We start from the raw sequence: 17,211 nt of genomic DNA, 5'->3' as shown, positions 1-17,211 counted from the left end.
TACTTTGTTCTACACGCGATATGGCTGAAGATGACCTTTAAATAGGCCAAAACTAGTCCTATTTAATGTTTATTTAATACACACCATTTAATTTGTATTGAAAAGGTGGAATTAACTCACTTATTATTTTTAATTTGGTTTAATCAAAGTTCAATACGGACCCATAAAAGGAAATTCATTTCTCTTGATATCGAGGTTTAAGATAGAGATCACTTTAGAGCCATGATCGACTTCACGCACAATATTGTCGCTGATCAGAGGTGGCCAACCAGAACGTGGGTCATCATGAACATTCTCCCGACTATCCTTGAATAACCTTACTCACTTGCAGACTTTTCCATCGCTCACAGCATTGGGGCAGTAAACTTCTAAGCTCTGGCGATAACAGAACAGGATAACTGGCCATATCCCACATGCAGCAGGCTGCTCGATCGCCTTAGTGTGTTCCACTGCACACTATGAAGCAACAACACAGTACCAACATAGCAACAAGCATGTGCTTGTGCGCACAAGAAATACCGCCAGTCAGCGCTCAGGGGCAAAAAAACAAATATGCAATAGTTTAAAAGATATGAACAATTGGTGATTAATTTAAAAATAGCCTTTGTACTTCCTCTTAGAACGATAATCCCCACCACCACCAAACATCTAGGACATCAGAAAACAAACAGCAACAAATGTCCAAGTAATTCTTGAAGTCATAAAAAATTCACTGTAAAATGAATGAAGTGGAACTAACCTAAGAGAAACTCTATAACCTGTGTTGCCATCTCTCTATGCAGCGGTATAAAAACAGAGAACTTCTCATCCTTCCCGAGAGTCTCTGGCAGTGCCAGTCCAGGATTACCAATTGATTTCACTGGGATCCTCTCTGCAGTTTCTCCACCAAATCTAAACTCGATAGAGCTCTTGGTGTTTAGTTCCTTGTAACGATCGCTCTAAACAGAGAATTAACAAGAGATTAACACCGAAACAAAATGTTACGATGGTGTTATTATTATTAATAATACAATCATAAAACAAATACAGATAATAACTGCAGGCATCTACAATTCTACACTACTAATAATATACGACCCATTGCATGGAAAGGACCTAAATTGTAATGTATAATCTTCACGTTCCGTGTTGATAATTTCCTAATTTCAATAACAGACCTTATAGGGATGTTCCACCTAATCAACACTATAAATTATGTTAAAACCCCTATTTTATTATATTAGGACTAGTTTTGGTCCTTTTTGGACCATCTTCAGCTAAACATTACATTAAACATAAAAACTTATGAACAGTACACATACACATATAAAAATATTTTAAAATTCATTAAAAATCTGACTTCAATTATCTTTGGTATTGTCATAATACAATGAGAATTGACAAATAAAAATTAATCACTTAGTGTGTTCATATTCTCGTTTCTTGCAATTTTATTGTCCATCGTCTTATGAAAATACCTTTATTTAAGGATTAATCTTTTTTTTTTTTTTTTTTTTTTTTACAATTGGCTTAATGTTGCTTGAATACAGATAGGTCTTAAGCAACGATAGAATAGGGAAAGTCTAGGAGTGGGAAGGAAGCAGCCGTGGCCTTAATTAAGGTACAGTCCCAGCATTTGACTGGTGTGAAAATGGAAAACCACGGAAAACCACCTTCAGGCTGCCGACAGTGGGATTCAAACCCACTATCTCCCGAATGCTGGATAGTGGCCTAAAGCGACTGTAGCTATCAAGCTTGGCAAACATAATTTTTATACTCCAGACACATTTGTTCAGTTCTGCTGTAAAATTTCCATTGCCAACTTTGGGTCCCTTTCCGCCCAACGGGTCACATGTGTGGTATTTTCTACTAATGGTTAATTTCATAATTCTCATATTATATTTTATAATGTAATGTAATTATTAATTTATATACTGTACGTAAGTTAATAGTCAGTCAGTCAGTCAGTCAGTCAGTCAGTCAGTCAGAAATTCAAGTGCTTAGGTGAAATTCTAACTACATAGACCAAAAAAAAGATTAGAAAAATTGACAAGCCATTCATATTCTGCTTAAAGACATACAAATAAATATTCCTCTCCTATCTTACCCCTGTAGGTGGGGGTGGTAGAATAACACCCACGGTATCCCCTGTCCCTTGCCTGTTGTAAGAGATGACTAAAAGGGGCCCCAGGCGATATCAACTTGGGACCAAGGGTTGGTGACTGTAGGGCCCTGAGCTGAGTCCTGAGCAAGGCTCCTCACTTTCACCTATCCTATCCGACCTCCCTTGGTCAACCCTTGTTCTTTTCCTACCCCGACAGTATTAGAGCACTCAAGGCCTAGGGAGTCTTTCATTTTCACATCCTTCGTGGCCCTTGCCTTTCTCTGGCTGATACCTTCATTTTTCGAAAGGTTGGATCTCTTCCATGTTTTCCCTCTGATTAGTGTTACATATAGAGGATGGTTGCCTAGTTGTACTTCCTTTTATGACAATAACCACCACCACCTCTCCTATCAGACCAAATACAGACATAACCAAACTATAGTGATGCTAGAAGCAGAAACCTTACCCTGAATGGAAATTTCAGAGGTAGAGGAAAAGGGAAAGTAAATAAAATGGCGTATGGCGTTTAATGCCAGGAGTGTCCGAGGACAAGTTCGGCTCGCTAGATGCAGGTCTTCTGATTTGACGCCCGTAGATGACCTGCATGTCATGATGAGGATGAAATGATGATGAAGGCGACACGTACACCCAAACCCCGTACCAGAGAAATCAACCAATTATTGTTAAAATTCCTGACCCTGCCGGATACCGAACCCGGGACCCCTGTGACCAAAGGCCAGCATGCTAACAATTTTGCCATGGAGATAGAAGGGAAAATAAGTTCATCACAGATACAATAAATCCAATATACAGGGCATTTAGAGAGAATGGACTCTACGAGACTTCCCCCAAAAAATGTATAAAATTCTTGAAAAGAAGGCTACTGGACCAAAGTGGTATAAATGGATAAACACTTTAATGAACTAGAATCACCAAATCTATTAGATCAGAATGAAATCAGAATTACAATCCAAACACAGGGATTTAAAGTAGGAGAAGAACAGGAACCTACATAAAGTGAATGGTTGGAGGAACAGAAACATGAAGGTCGAAAAAACGTTGCTTCAGTGTGATCCCAGGTGACTCATTTGGAAAACAGGAAAAGAAGAAGAAATGAATTTCTTAGGGAGAATTCTACAGACTATAAAAGCTCTTGAGATAGATTCACAAACAAGGAGATCTAAAAAAAGTTTCAAGGGATGTCAATCAGCATCAGGAAGAGAAGACTGGTGTTTTAAGGGCAGAGCGAAAGAATGGGGACCAATAGGCTGGCAAACAAAAAGGAAGCCGTGCATTCCACTGTCGATGGCAGAGAACTGGGTAGCAGATAGGGATCCTCTTCAGAGGCAGCCCTACCCAGGGAGTGGTACCCCTGCCTATGTAAGTCCCAGAGCACACTGACCTGGTGTGTAACATCTGGTAATGGTCCTAACTCAGGGTTACGAGTGTAACACCTCAACAGCATTTATGGCGGAGAAGGTGGACTTTGGAATGGTGGAGATGGCAGAAGAGGCAGCTCTAGACTTGGGGATAAATATGAGTACAATCTAAAGAGGCCAATGGCTCTTTAGGAGGGCTAATGGTCCCTTGGTGGAGGTAATACCACAAAGGTCCACCTAGCAGCATATGCACTCCATGTTAGAGGCGGCCCAAAGATATCCTGGCAGTAGGTATAGGATGACCCGATCACAAGCATGAAAATATGGGACACTTCGACTCCCGTTGATTATTAGGCCCAATTCAAGATTAGAATTTAACACAAGCCACAGACCTCGGAAAGAGTACGGTTTATTTATATAAAACCAGTACTGATGATGATGATTATTATTATTATTAAAAATGGAAGCAGCCAGTGCATAACAAAAACATCAAGGGTCATCAAACAATGTTCACTCTGCAGGATTATAAGTTGCCATTTTTACATTTTATTGTCTGTCTCACGGTTCGTTGCATTCAGTGTCAACCAAGGAAACTGTAATTACTCTATAGAATGAGAACTATACAACAGAGCTTTGTGCTAAATTAAGTTCAAACACGGTATTTTAAATATATGGGACGGTTCATGAAAAAAGTCCTGTATATTTTTTACAGGGACAAGGGGACACTTTAGAGAAATACAGGACAATCTCCATAAAATAAGGGACATCTGGTCACCCTAGTATAAAATGCCTTTGGGTGTGGCGAGCCCATCGTACCAATAGCCTATACAATGATTGAGAGTGAGTCGAGGCCTCGGAAACGGTTAGGGTGTCCCCCAAAAACGACGTGTACTTCCTGGTATATTCATCTTAAAAAACAGAAAACTGTGGAGGTCCTTGATTCACAACCTGAACCAGAAGAATGGAAATGGGAAGTGGAGAATAAGAAAAAGAAGATGGCAGAGAAACGATAACTGTTGGGGGATCTACAGTGGCACTTTAATTCATTTTGTTGGGTAAACATCAACTGTAAAAAGGGATCATATGTCGTGGAGTGCAGAATGGACTTTTTCTGAACTCTTATAAATCTGCCAGGTTTGAAGCCATGATATGGAAAGGGTGACATTCCACAAAAGGACCTGTTGTATGTATAAAATATAATCCTATGCAGGGGAGTAAAAACAGAGGGTATCATCCACCTAAAATGTAGAAGGATATAAGAAATAGTATCATTTAACTTACCAAATAATCCTCTGGAACTTGAAATATTTTCTTCTCTTCACCCTTTGGAGTAAATACAGGCTCGAATGGCCGTTCAAATAATAGTAGCAAATTTTTTTCCATGGACGACATCTTCGTCAAGCTCTTGCAGTAGCTGTAAAAGTAAACATTATTCTTTCTCTGTAAAAATGTTATTGTTTACAATGATTACAAAAAAAAGTGAAACGCATAGAAGGATAAAAAACACACACACACTCTCTCTCTCTCTCACACACACACACACACACACACACATACACATATTCATCCCTTATAAACTACCTGACAATAAATTATATTTATCCTATGATGTTGGCTTCCTGGGTTTTAGGTCATGGTCATATGTCTGGCAAGTGTTCAACGTTTCATCTTGTCTATTTTCTTTTAAGCTTTGCTTTATGTCGCACCGACACAGATGGAATAGGAAATAGTTTCACCTTGTTTCCTTAACAGGGCATAGGCAAAAAAGCCCATATCATGTCTACAAGTACGGGCCGTGAAAGCATCAATGTTAACATTACGTTTCTTGTAATGTCTGAGCGTGCTCATATAATTTGTAAAGAAACACTGTCTGGTGCACAACAAGTTCAAATCCTTTTTAACTACCAGGTGGACATTTTAATCAATCAATTACTACTGATCTGCATTTAGGGCAGTCACCCAGGTGGCAGATTCCCTATCTGTTGTTTTCCTAGCCTTTTCTTAAATTATTGCAAAGAAATTGGAAATTTATTGAACATCTCCGTTGGTAAGTCATTCCAATCCCTAATTCCCCTTCCTATAAACGAATATTTGCCCCAATTTGTCCTCTTGAATTCCAACTTTATCTTCATATTGCGATCTTTCCTACTTTTAAAGACACCATCCAAACTTATCGTCTACTGATGTCCTCCCACACCATCTCTCCACCTTGTTTTCTTAACAGGGCACAGACACAAAAGCCCATATCATGTCTATGATTGCAAAGAAATTGGAAATTTAGTCGAGACTAAGTGGTATTTAGGGGTTGTAGTAAGGATGTAAAGGAGAGAACATATTAGTCGAGACTTAGTCGAGCAGCTTGTCTCCTTTCTCCCAATTCTTCCCAGCCCAAACTTTGCAACATTTTTGTAACACTACTCTTTTGTCGGAAATCGCCCAGAACAAATCGAGCTGCTTTTCTCTGGACTTTTTTCAGTTCCTGAATCAAGTAATCCTGGTAAGGGTCCCATACACTGGAACCATACTCTAGTTGGGGTCTCACCAGAGACAAATATGCTCTCTCCTTTACATCCTTACTACAACCCCTAAATACTCTCATAACCATGTGCAGAGATCTGTACCCTTTACTTACAATCATATTTATGTGATTACCCCAATGAAGATCTTTCCTTATATTAATACCCAGGTATTTACAATTATCCCCAAAGGGCACTTTCACCCCATCAACGCAGTAATTAAAACTGAGAGGACTTTTCCTATTAGTGAAACTCACAACCTGACTTTTATCCCCGTTTATCATCATACCATTGCCTACTGTCCATCTCACAACATTATCGAGGTCATTTTGCAGTTGCTCACAATCTTGTAACTTATTTATTACTCTGTACAGAATAACATCATCTGCAAAAAGCCTTATCTCTGATTCCACTTCTTTACACATATCACTGATATATATAAGAAAACATAAAGGTCCAATAATACTGTCTTGAGGAATTCCCCTCTTAATTTTTACAGGGACAGATAAAGCTTCACCTACTCTAATTCTCTGAGTTCTATTTTCTAGAAACAGAGCCACCCATTCAGTCACTCTTTTGTCAAGTCCAATTGCACTCATTTTTGCCACTAGTCTCCCATGATCTACCCTATCAAATGCCTTAGATAAGTCAATCACAATACAGTCCAATTGACCTCCTGAATCCAGAATATCTGCTATATCTTGCTGGAATCCTACAAGTTGGGCTTCAGTAGAATAACCTTTCCTAAACCCAAACTGCCTTCTATCGAACCAATTATTAATTTTGCAAACATGTCTTATATAATCAGAAATAGTGCTTTCCCAAAGCTTACATACAATGCATGTCAAACTAACTGGCCTGTAATTTTCAGCTTTATGTCTATCACCCTTTCCTTTATATACGGGGGCTACTATAGCAACTGTTCATTCATTTGGTAAAGTTCCTTCATGCAAACAATAATCAAACAAGTACTTCAGATATGGTACTATATCCCAACCCATTGTCCTTAGTATATCCCCCGAAACCTTATCAATTCCAGGTGCGTTTCTAGTTTTCAACTTTTGTATCTTACTGTAAATGTCATTGCTGTCATAGGTAAATTTTAATACTTCTTTAGTATTAGTCACCTACTCTATCTGGACATTTCCTTGTAACCAACAATCTTTATGTACTGCTGACTAAATACTTCTGCCTTTTGAAGATCCTCGCATACACACTCCCCTTGTTCATTAATTATTCCTGGAATGTCGTCCTTGGAACCTGTTTCTGCCTTAACGTACCTGTACATACTCTTCCATTTTTCGCTAAAATTAGTGTGGCCACCAATTATGCTCGCCATCATGTTATCCTTAGTTGACTTCTTTGCTAGATTGAATTTCCTACTAAGTTCCTTCAATTTCTCCTTACTTCCACAGCCATTCTAACTCTATTTCTTTCCAACCTGCACCTCCTTCTCTAGTCTCTTTACTTCCCTGTTATAATATAGTGGATCTTTACTATTCCTTACCACCTTTAAAGGTACAAACCTATTTTCACATTCCTCAACAATTGCTTTAAATCCATCCCAGAGTCTGTTTACATTTTTATTTACCGTTTTCCACCGATCATAGTTACTTATTAAAAACTCCCTCGTGCCTGTTTTATCAGCCATATGGTACTGCCTAACTGTCCTAATTTTAATCTCTTCCTTTCTTTCACATTTATTTTTAATTACCACAAAGACAGCTTCATGATCACTAATACCATCTATTACTTCGGTTTCTCTATAGAGCTCATCTGGTTTTACCAGCACCACATCCAGAATATTCTTCCCTCTAGTTGGTTCCATCACTTTCTGAATCAGGTGCCCTTCCCATATTAACTTATTTGCCATTTGTTGGTCATGCTTCCTGTTGTTCGCATTACCTTCCCAATTGACATTTGGTAAATTGAGATCACCCGCTACGATCACGTTCCTTTCCTTATCGTTTCCCACATAGCCGATTATCTTATCAAATAATTCTGAATCAGCATCTGCTCTGCCCTTTCCTGGTCTGTACACTGCAAAGACATCAAGTTGCCTATTATCTTTAGAAATGAGCCTTACCCCTAGAATTTCGTGCTTGTCATCTTTAACTTTTTCGTAGCTTACAAATTCTTCTTTCACGAGAATGAATATTCCCCCTCCTACCATTCCTATCCTATCTCTATGATACACCCTCCAGTTTCGTGAGAAAATTTCTGCATCCATTATATCATTTCTCAGCCATGATTCAATTCCTATTACAATATCTGGTAAGTATATATATATTAAATTACTTAATTCTATTCCTTTCTTTACAATACTTCTACAGTTGAGCACTAACAGTTTTATGTCATCCCTACTTGATTTCCAGTTCCCTGTTCCCTTAACACCACTCCCTAGCACACCCTGTTTCCCTGAATGTACCTGCCTATAACCCTTCTAAACAAATTTCCTAACTTATATGTACCACTGCGGTTTAAGTGAAGGCCATATGAGCGCAGATCCCTATCTCCTACCCAGCAAGGACAGCAAGGACAGCAAGAAGTGTGATACAGTCTTTTAACATATCATTTTGAAGAGTGCTATTTTTGTTTCAAACAATGTTACAAAGGATGTTTCACCAATCAACACTATATGAGTACAATATCAATATTTAATATTTGAGAACCAGCTTTGGCCACCCTCAGCAAAAAATACATGAATTATAAGAAGTATTAGACAAACACTCTTACAAACTAATACATATGAACTAATTAAAATATTGGTATTTCACTAAAATTGTTTCATGTTTAAAAACTATGAGAATTGTCCTTCTTGTTACAGAAGATATACTATAAAATTATATATTCAGTCATTTGAACAAATCAACATTAAAATAATGCATGGCTCTTGAGGCTAAAAATATTCTAGGTGATTTGTTGCTTGACATATGAATGATATACAGCTCCCCATATTTTCAACAACGTAATACACTCATGTGAAGAGCATTCACAGTATGCAAGAATTTGAAGAAAACATTTGTGCATCTGCATATAAATGAGTAAAAACGCATAAACATGTAGCTACATTACTTGTGTATATAGTATAAAGTATTAAGTACAGGATATATTCCCAGGCTGAACTGTACCGAAAGTATTATCTTATCAATACCTGAAAGGGAAATAAATCTGGTTAATTTAGCTATATTGTGAAACCTTGTATAATCATTTTTTTAAACATTTTTACAGACGGTTTGACTTTGTCTATTACAATGAGCATTGTTTAATGACGATAAATTCTATTATACTTTAATTCTTTAAAAATGTTAATGTGAAGTGGTTTCCATCATCTTGATCTACGATGAAATGATTATGCTTACAATTATTGTTCGGACAGTTATTATTTATACATATATGATCTAGTTAATCGTCTGTTCTACTTTGTTATCAAAATTTACATTTATTAATTCATCTATAGATGGTGTAATTAAGAAGTGCTCAATGAAGCTACATCTTGTGCTTTGTAGATAGATAGATAGATAGATAGATAGATAGATAGATAGATAGATAGATAGATAGATAGATAGATAGATTAGATTAGATAGATAGATTAGATTAGATAGATAGATTAGATAGATTAGATAAATTAGACAGATAGATTAGATAGATAGATTAGATAGATAGATTATATAGATAGATTATATAGATTAGATAGATAGATAGATAGATAGGTAAATAAATAAATAAATAAATAAATAAATAAATAAATAAATAAATAAATAAAAAAAAAAATGGAAAGATAAATCATTTGAAAATGTTCCAATCCTCCTTCTCAACTTCTTGTGTTCAATGAATGAGCTGAGAGTGAATACTCCAATACATACCACATACTGTAGCATTTTCCCCAAGTCTAAAAATATAAATCTTTTTGTCAAGGCGACTGAAATATTCCTACTTGATCCAAGGTAATCAGTCTCCCAGATACTAATTGAGTAAGAGTTAGCTGTTGTGCTGGCCTTTAAATACCCCCCCCCGCCTCCTCTCTCTCTCTCTCTCTCTCTCTCTCTCTGACTGGCAGAAACTTTCAAGTTTATTTAGTTCTTCTTCCGAGGTGAACCGTGCTGTTGTTGTGTGTACATTTCATACAGTTTACCAACATTTTGAATACATTGCAATACACTGAAATATTCCTACTTGATCCAAGGTAATCAGTCTTCCAGATGCTAATTGAGTAAGAGTTAGTTGTTGTGCTGGCTTTTAAATAGCCTTCTCTCTCTCTCTCTCTCTCTCTCTTTTCCCTCCCCCTGACTGGCATAAGCCCCTTGCGGTCTCTTGAGAATTCTGGAACATTTGTGTCACAGCTAGGTACCTGGGATTTGCCAGTGTTGTTACGTAACTTGAGGTTCGTCCTGTATATTCATATTGTGGCCTGCACCTTTTAATCTATATATAGTAGGCAGCCAAAAATTGCTGATTTTGTATCCTTCCTCTAAATATATATTGTTCGGGTGTTTCTTGATTTTGATAGCCTCACGGATTTTTCTTTCGAGATTCCAGGGAATAGCTGCTACAATCTTGGTTCTGTCAAATTATATTTTCTATCTTGTTTCATAGGAATGCTTGGCTACAGCTGAAATATCTGTGTCTCGGTTCTTGGTGTAACGGATATGTTAGTCGGGTAGAAATCAGACACTTCATTTTGCCAACGTTACACTTCCGGTGTGGTTTATAGAAGTTAACCCATTATCTACCACCAGCGAAAGACATACAAGAATTAGAGGCCCCTGGAGTCCACCAATTGAAAGTAGTTGTGAGACATGTTACATAATACCAATATGGTTGGTCTGTTATTGGACATTATAAATTTTTCCAGCTAACTCATTTCTGATTGCCAGTGTTTTGCCCCAGTGTGCTAAGTTGGGCTCATCAGTTGGTAAATAGCACACCTACCAAGACGCATGGCTACTGCATACTGTGAAGGCTACTGCATAGGCTACACTCTTCAACAAGACATAATTTATAAATCAAATGGCTCAACTATACAGATAAAGAATACCAACTCACAGATTGACTCAAGAACGCTTGGTTACTATAGGACGATGACATGGTTCAACATCAACTACAGCAGTTTTGACGTGTCATTTTGGTTTCAATTTTAAATGTGTAGTCAGACTTCGTCAATGTTTTAGACTTAGATTTTAAATTAAGACATACCAAATTGTATTCGCTATTATTGGTTGTATGTAAACATATGTTTCCAATTAGATCATGGCTGAAGGTGACCCAATGTATGTAGGGTCAAAACTAGTACCAATTATATAGGACACTACATTAAGCTAATGGTATTGAATAGGTGGACCTTTCTCTACCTCTTGATAGTGATCAATTGTCAATACAGACCATAATGAAATTCATAACTTAGGAGTCTTCCTACAAAACAAGACACGAAATTTCATTTGACGAGACCAAGATCTTAGCAGTCTGGCCCCGCGGTGTAGGGGGCATCGTGTCCGTCTGTCACCTGGTGGCCCCAGGTTTGATTCCCGGCCGGGTCAGGGGTTTTTAATTGTAAATGTTTAATATCCCTGGGCTGGGGACTGGGTGTTTGTGTCGTCCTTAATGTTCTGTTCCTCACATTCAATACTTTACACCTCCGCCATTTCCAAATACACGCAGGTTCACAGCAAAGTAGGTGCAAAAGATCTTCATAGGTTGACACCCCAAATAAATAGCATTTTTTTTTAAAAAAAGATCTTAGCAACTACTCCATGGAAACTAAAAGGAAAATCCGTGAGGCTATCGAAATTAAAAAACACCCAAACAATATGAATTTAGAGGAAGGTTACAAAATCAGCATTTCTCGGCTGCCTATTATACATAGATTAAAAGATGCAGGCCATAAATGAACATGTGGGATGAACCTCGAGTTACACAACAGTACCGGCAATTTCCAGCTACCTGTTTGTGACATATACATTCCAGAATTCTCAAGAGACTGCAAAGAGCTTACATCAGCCAGAGAGAGAGAGAGAGAGAGAGAGAAGTCTATTTAAAGGCTAGCACAACAACTAATTCTTAGTTGATTGGCGCATGGGAGACTGATAACCTCGGATCGAGTAGGGGTATTTCAGTCGCCTTGACGAAGAATACTGCAATGTATTCAAAACATTGGCAAACTGTACAAAATGTAAAGGAAACAACAACAAGGTTCAACCTGGAAAAAGAATTAATCATTTTACATGCCGTGGAAGCTTCATGTCTTAAGTTTAAAGCTTAACGATGAATAATATAATAAGTAAGAAATCAGTATTACCTTTAGAAGCTGAGATTTCTGAAAGTTGACAATAACAATAATTATGGGCATTTCATGTATTTATAAACCCAGAAGGGAAGTGGAAGTTCCTTTCACCACAATCAAATTTTACCCACCTCTACCTTACCCACATCCTTACTGTGTTTGCTGCTAATAACTAAACCAAAAAATCACAAGAAACCACAGACGTCCTACCACACTTCCTCTTCTTCTATCAGAAATAAATAATTAGACCAGTGCTTTTCTTTGTGGTGAAATGAAATGTCATATGGCTTTTAGTGCCGGGATATCCCAGGACGGGTTCGGCTCGCCAAGTGAAGGTCTTTCTATTTGACGCCCGTAAGCGACCTCCGCGTCGTGATGAGGGTGAAATGATGATGAAGATCACACAAACACCCAGCCCCCGTGCCATTGGAATTAACCAATTAAGGTTAAAATCCCCGACCCGACCGGGAATCGAACCCGGGACCCTCTGAACCGAAGGCCAGTACGCTGACCGTTCAGCCAACGAGTCGGACTTCTTTGTGGTGGTACATAATAGTAGCCAGTACTGACACATTTTTCTCGAAATAAATATTTATAAAAAAACCAATTGGATTTTATTTACATAATTTCCCTCAGTTGAAGGTTGCCAAAATGGACAAAGCATAATGAAACAAATGAAATTAGAATTTTGTTGATTACATTATCCTCATAATGTCTTCAAACTATAAGAGTTTTAACATGTAGCAGTGACTTCTCAGTAATGAAATGGAACCTCGTAAAACTAACAAAGACATAGTTTGTAGTTCCAGAACTTCTAAATTAAATATTCCTATCAAGTGTTGACTTAAAATCAAGCTTGTTTATCTGCTTTTGTTATGTTTCTGTAGATATAATGCGTACAAGCACATGATTGAAGTTTCTGTAAACTGCCGTTCTAAAATTATCATTCTTCTCTTATTAACCATTTTGCGTCATCAGTTCGCTTCGTAGCACCCTTACCCTCCGCCCGCTTGTCTTCCCTGCATAAACCATCAGCAAAGAGGGTCACACAAGTTAGAATTAAGAGGCTGTGTATGACACAGGGTTAAATAATGACTGTGAAAGTTTAAAGTTTAACTAAGGTTAGGCTGAAAGAAGAATCCCACCTTCCAATACATCATCATGATATTCTAAAGGCTAAGCCTTGTCACCGCAGCCATAGATGTCTACCTCGAACCAGTCTTTTCAACCCAGCGTGGGTCTTGCAATTTGTCCTCAGAAGCAGGTTCTTGAAATAAAACGCTCTGTGTTGTCCTACTCTTTTTCCAGAATGTAAATGTAACAAAGGCTTTTCAGTCTGTCAAACACACAGCAAATACAATGTAAATTATAACACTATAAACATACCTGTAAAAAACACACTAACATACAAAAAATGACATGTTTCATTCTACAAGAACATCCTCAGATTCTATCAAATCACTTCAAAAAAACAATCTTATATATGTACAGTATTGTTTACGTAGCGTAAGATATTCTTCCTTCAGTGATATAACAGAGTAACTCCTCATGCCGCAGAATGTCAGCAATACATTTTATTTTCCTTTTTCCAATTTCAGTTATCAGATTCCATTTTTCTCCTATCTCTCTAAGGACTTCGGTATTGCTCTTCATTTCAGTCCAAATTATCCTCTGCATTCTTCTCCAGATCCACATTTCAATTGCCTCTAGTCTTTTCTGCCATTCCCAATGTCCATCTTCTGCAACCATACAGAAGCACACTCCATACAAAGGTTTTTGCAAAGGCCTTCCGACTTTGAATATCTATATGACTGTTGACCAGCAGATGCTTTTTATCTTCCAATACTTATTTACTTTTTTATTGCTTGTCCATGTAATCATAAAATATATTCCAGCTTAAAATCTAGTTAACTGATTAAAAAAGTACATCTAGTTCCTGATTTGGAACATCTTCAGCTAAAAAATGTGCATAAAATTACAAAAACTGGCATATATGAAATAAAAAAACAGTTATGAAGATGATGATGATGGGGGATTTCCAACAAAATAGTAGCATTACAAAAATGTTGCAATGTTTGGGCTGGGAAGAATTTGGAGAAAAGAGACGAGCTGCTCAACTAAGTGGTATGTTCCAAGCTGTCAGCGAAGAGATGGCATGGACTGACATTAGCAGACAAATAAGTTTGAGTGGTGTCTGTAAAAATAGGAAAGATCACAATATGAAGATAAAGTTGACATTCAAGAGGACAAATTAGGGCAAATATTTATTTATAAGAAGGGGAGTTAGGGATTGGAATAACTAACTTACCAAGGGATATGTTCAATAAATTTCCAATTTCTTTGAAATCATTTAAGAAAAGGCTAAGAAAACAACAGATTGGGAATCTGCCACCTGGGCAACTGCCCTACATGCAGATCAGTAGTGACTGATTGATGATGATAATGATGAGATAAAATGTTCCTTCATGCTGAGCTAAAACACTCAACAAGTCAATGTTTAAGTTTGTGATAAAATCTGTAGGTAAGAGATCCTAGAAAGTGATCTTTCTTCAGAATGCTGGAGAAGTTGCTACGCATCACGAGAAAACTGCTTAAGAGAATATGATGAAAAGTGGTATGTAAAGTCAGGAAATGAGCCATTATAATCTAGGCTATAAATTATTTTATTCACGCTGAGCGGAATGGTAAGGAAAGACCTAAAATTTAATTCTCAAATATTTATGTTCTTAGTGGTCCTATCAATAAATACTGCATAACTAAAGTTATATAGAATTATATTTCCGATCATTTATGTCATACATTACCGTACTGGCTATATGATACCACAGATATTCATGAATTTGTATTTTTGTTGCTAAGTCCATATCAATGCTGAGCCACAAGAAAATGGGTAACAGAATTTAATGAAATCAGTATACAGAGTCGGGGAATAAGAAACTACAGTCCAAGCTATAAACAATTTTCTTCATCCTGGATGAAATGGTAGTTTAAGGGAAGTCGCTTAAAATTTAATTTTTAAATACCTATATTATTGATCCCATCGAAAAGTACTACATAATAACAGAACTGATAGAGAATACAGTTCCTGATCATTTATGTTTTATTCGGTTTTACTCTACCGACTATGATAAGAGCGGTATTTCAAAGTTGGAAGAAAACTAAATGTGAAGGCCTACAATACTGAAAGGTCATAAAATTGATCAACAATAACATTACATTGACCACTGTTTATTGTGATGTTCTTTGTCTCTTATACTGCCATTCATCTCTGATAGATGGGATTTCTGCTGCATGCCGAGTATAACAATTACAATGAAAATTCCCTAACACAGTCTTCACACAAGAAAAGACGTTTGAAGACTTTCCCGTTGCATTTCTAGGGTAATGTTAAGAGCTATGCAATTTAATATAATCATATTCACAATGTGTACACTACCTAACCTAGAATTCGGTACACAATGTAGAATTCCATAGCGAAGCACGGGTACATCAGCTAGTTTTAATATAAAGTTTTCAAGTGTTGAAGTGAGTCCGTAACCAAAGGAGAGAAAAATTGTTTTAGAAAAAGAGAAAAAAAACTTTTGAATATATGGTGGTGAAGTGTCGGAAGAACAATCAAAATGCTTACCTCCCAGCCGGTCCCCCTAAGTTCCCCCTAAGTTTTTGTACCTTTACACACGTCTTTTAGCTGAAGATGTTCCAAATAAGGAACAAAACATCTACTTTTTTAATCAGTTAACTAGATTTTATGCTGGAATATGTTTTATAATTATATAAACTTGCTGCCAATAACAATTATTGCACAAGTCTCGGTGGTATGATAGCTTTCTTTGCCCAGTTGAACGATGTGTTTACATACGTGGTATCCAAATCACATAATATCAATCATTAATCAGATACCGCCCAGTCCAATTAGTAGACTTGCAACTAATGATAACATCAAGAGGATAACACAAGTGGACAATAGTGAACACAGAAGATTTTAAACCACGACCTTTTTCTTAATGAGAAAATTTTAACATTTTGACATTCATAACATCATTTTTACTTCAGTTTTAAATGTTTTAGACTACAAAATGTAATGTCAATTTTAGCAATCTACTGAAGATGACCCAATTAGGATTGAAACATGTAAAGTTGTGATGAATGTAAAATTTAAGTTTTTTTAAAATTCACATTAACCATAAGGTATAGTAATGGTTATAGTGTCTGTCATTCCAACTTGCTATGGGCTGGTGATATCACTGTATCAGCCCACCTCTTTACTCTTCGACCGCACCAATCATGAACACGGCTTTAAGTGCTAGACCGGCCCCCTCTCGCTTCCACCCACAGTAGCACAACATAGGACTATGGAAATTATGAGATGATTACCCTGGAGTCTTCCGTCTCGCGAGGTTCCTGGATACATCCAGCATCCAGACTCTTCTGGAACGACTGGTGCAGATATATAACACAGGAGTGACTTGCCTGGGTTGACGTTGGTGTAGTTCAGTCGTGAGCTCAGCCAGTGCTGTGAAGTGGGTGAACTGCCGTGACTGTTGGACTAGCGTGCTGCAGTGCGGACTGATGGCAAAGAAGAAAACATGTAGTAATGCGACGTGGGGCCATGCGTGCGAACGTAAAACTGTATAGGCCCGCGCGAACTGCGTAGTGTGTGAAATACAGGGCATACTGCCCTAGGGGGTAAGTGCCTGTGGCTTTGTGACATAACTGTTTAGCTTGTGTGTATGTGTGAGAGAGAGAGAGAGTGTGTGTTTTTTATGAGTAGCCTGTTTAGTTTTAGAGCTTAGTTAATAAATTTTATAAACAGGACGCTACCAGGTTCTGTCTTATTTACCCCACCAACATGTCACAGTACTGAACAAGGAGGATACTGTGCAACAATAAATTATTGTTATAGTGTTTAAAGAATATTAACAATCAAAAGGTCAAGGTTAAATATATTATTTT

The 17,211-nt window shown here is 37.3% G+C and overlaps 1 protein-coding gene across 1 annotated transcript in view; it reads right to left on the bottom strand.

Moving 5' to 3' along the window:
• The window catches only part of LOC136886384 (phenoloxidase 1), a 104,416-nt gene extending 87,671 nt beyond the window's left edge, over positions 1–16,745 (bottom strand). The window contains exons 1-3 of the mRNA XM_068230714.1: positions 16,633–16,745; positions 4,744–4,876; positions 740–938 (exon numbers count right to left, since the gene is read on the bottom strand). Coding sequence (XP_068086815.1) covers positions 740–938; positions 4,744–4,876; positions 16,633–16,676 — 376 coding nt within the window. The 5' untranslated portion in view covers positions 16,677–16,745. The remainder of the gene's footprint in view (positions 1–739; positions 939–4,743; positions 4,877–16,632) is intronic.
• Between the last annotated feature and the right edge of the window lie 466 nt (positions 16,746–17,211).

Source organism: Anabrus simplex, chromosome X (genome assembly GCF_040414725.1).
Source record: "Anabrus simplex isolate iqAnaSimp1 chromosome X, ASM4041472v1, whole genome shotgun sequence".
NCBI classification, from domain to species: Eukaryota; Metazoa; Arthropoda; class Insecta; order Orthoptera; family Tettigoniidae; genus Anabrus; species Anabrus simplex.
The sequence above is the reverse complement of the archived record's forward strand: the minus strand, read 5'-3'. Positions and strand labels throughout refer to the sequence as shown.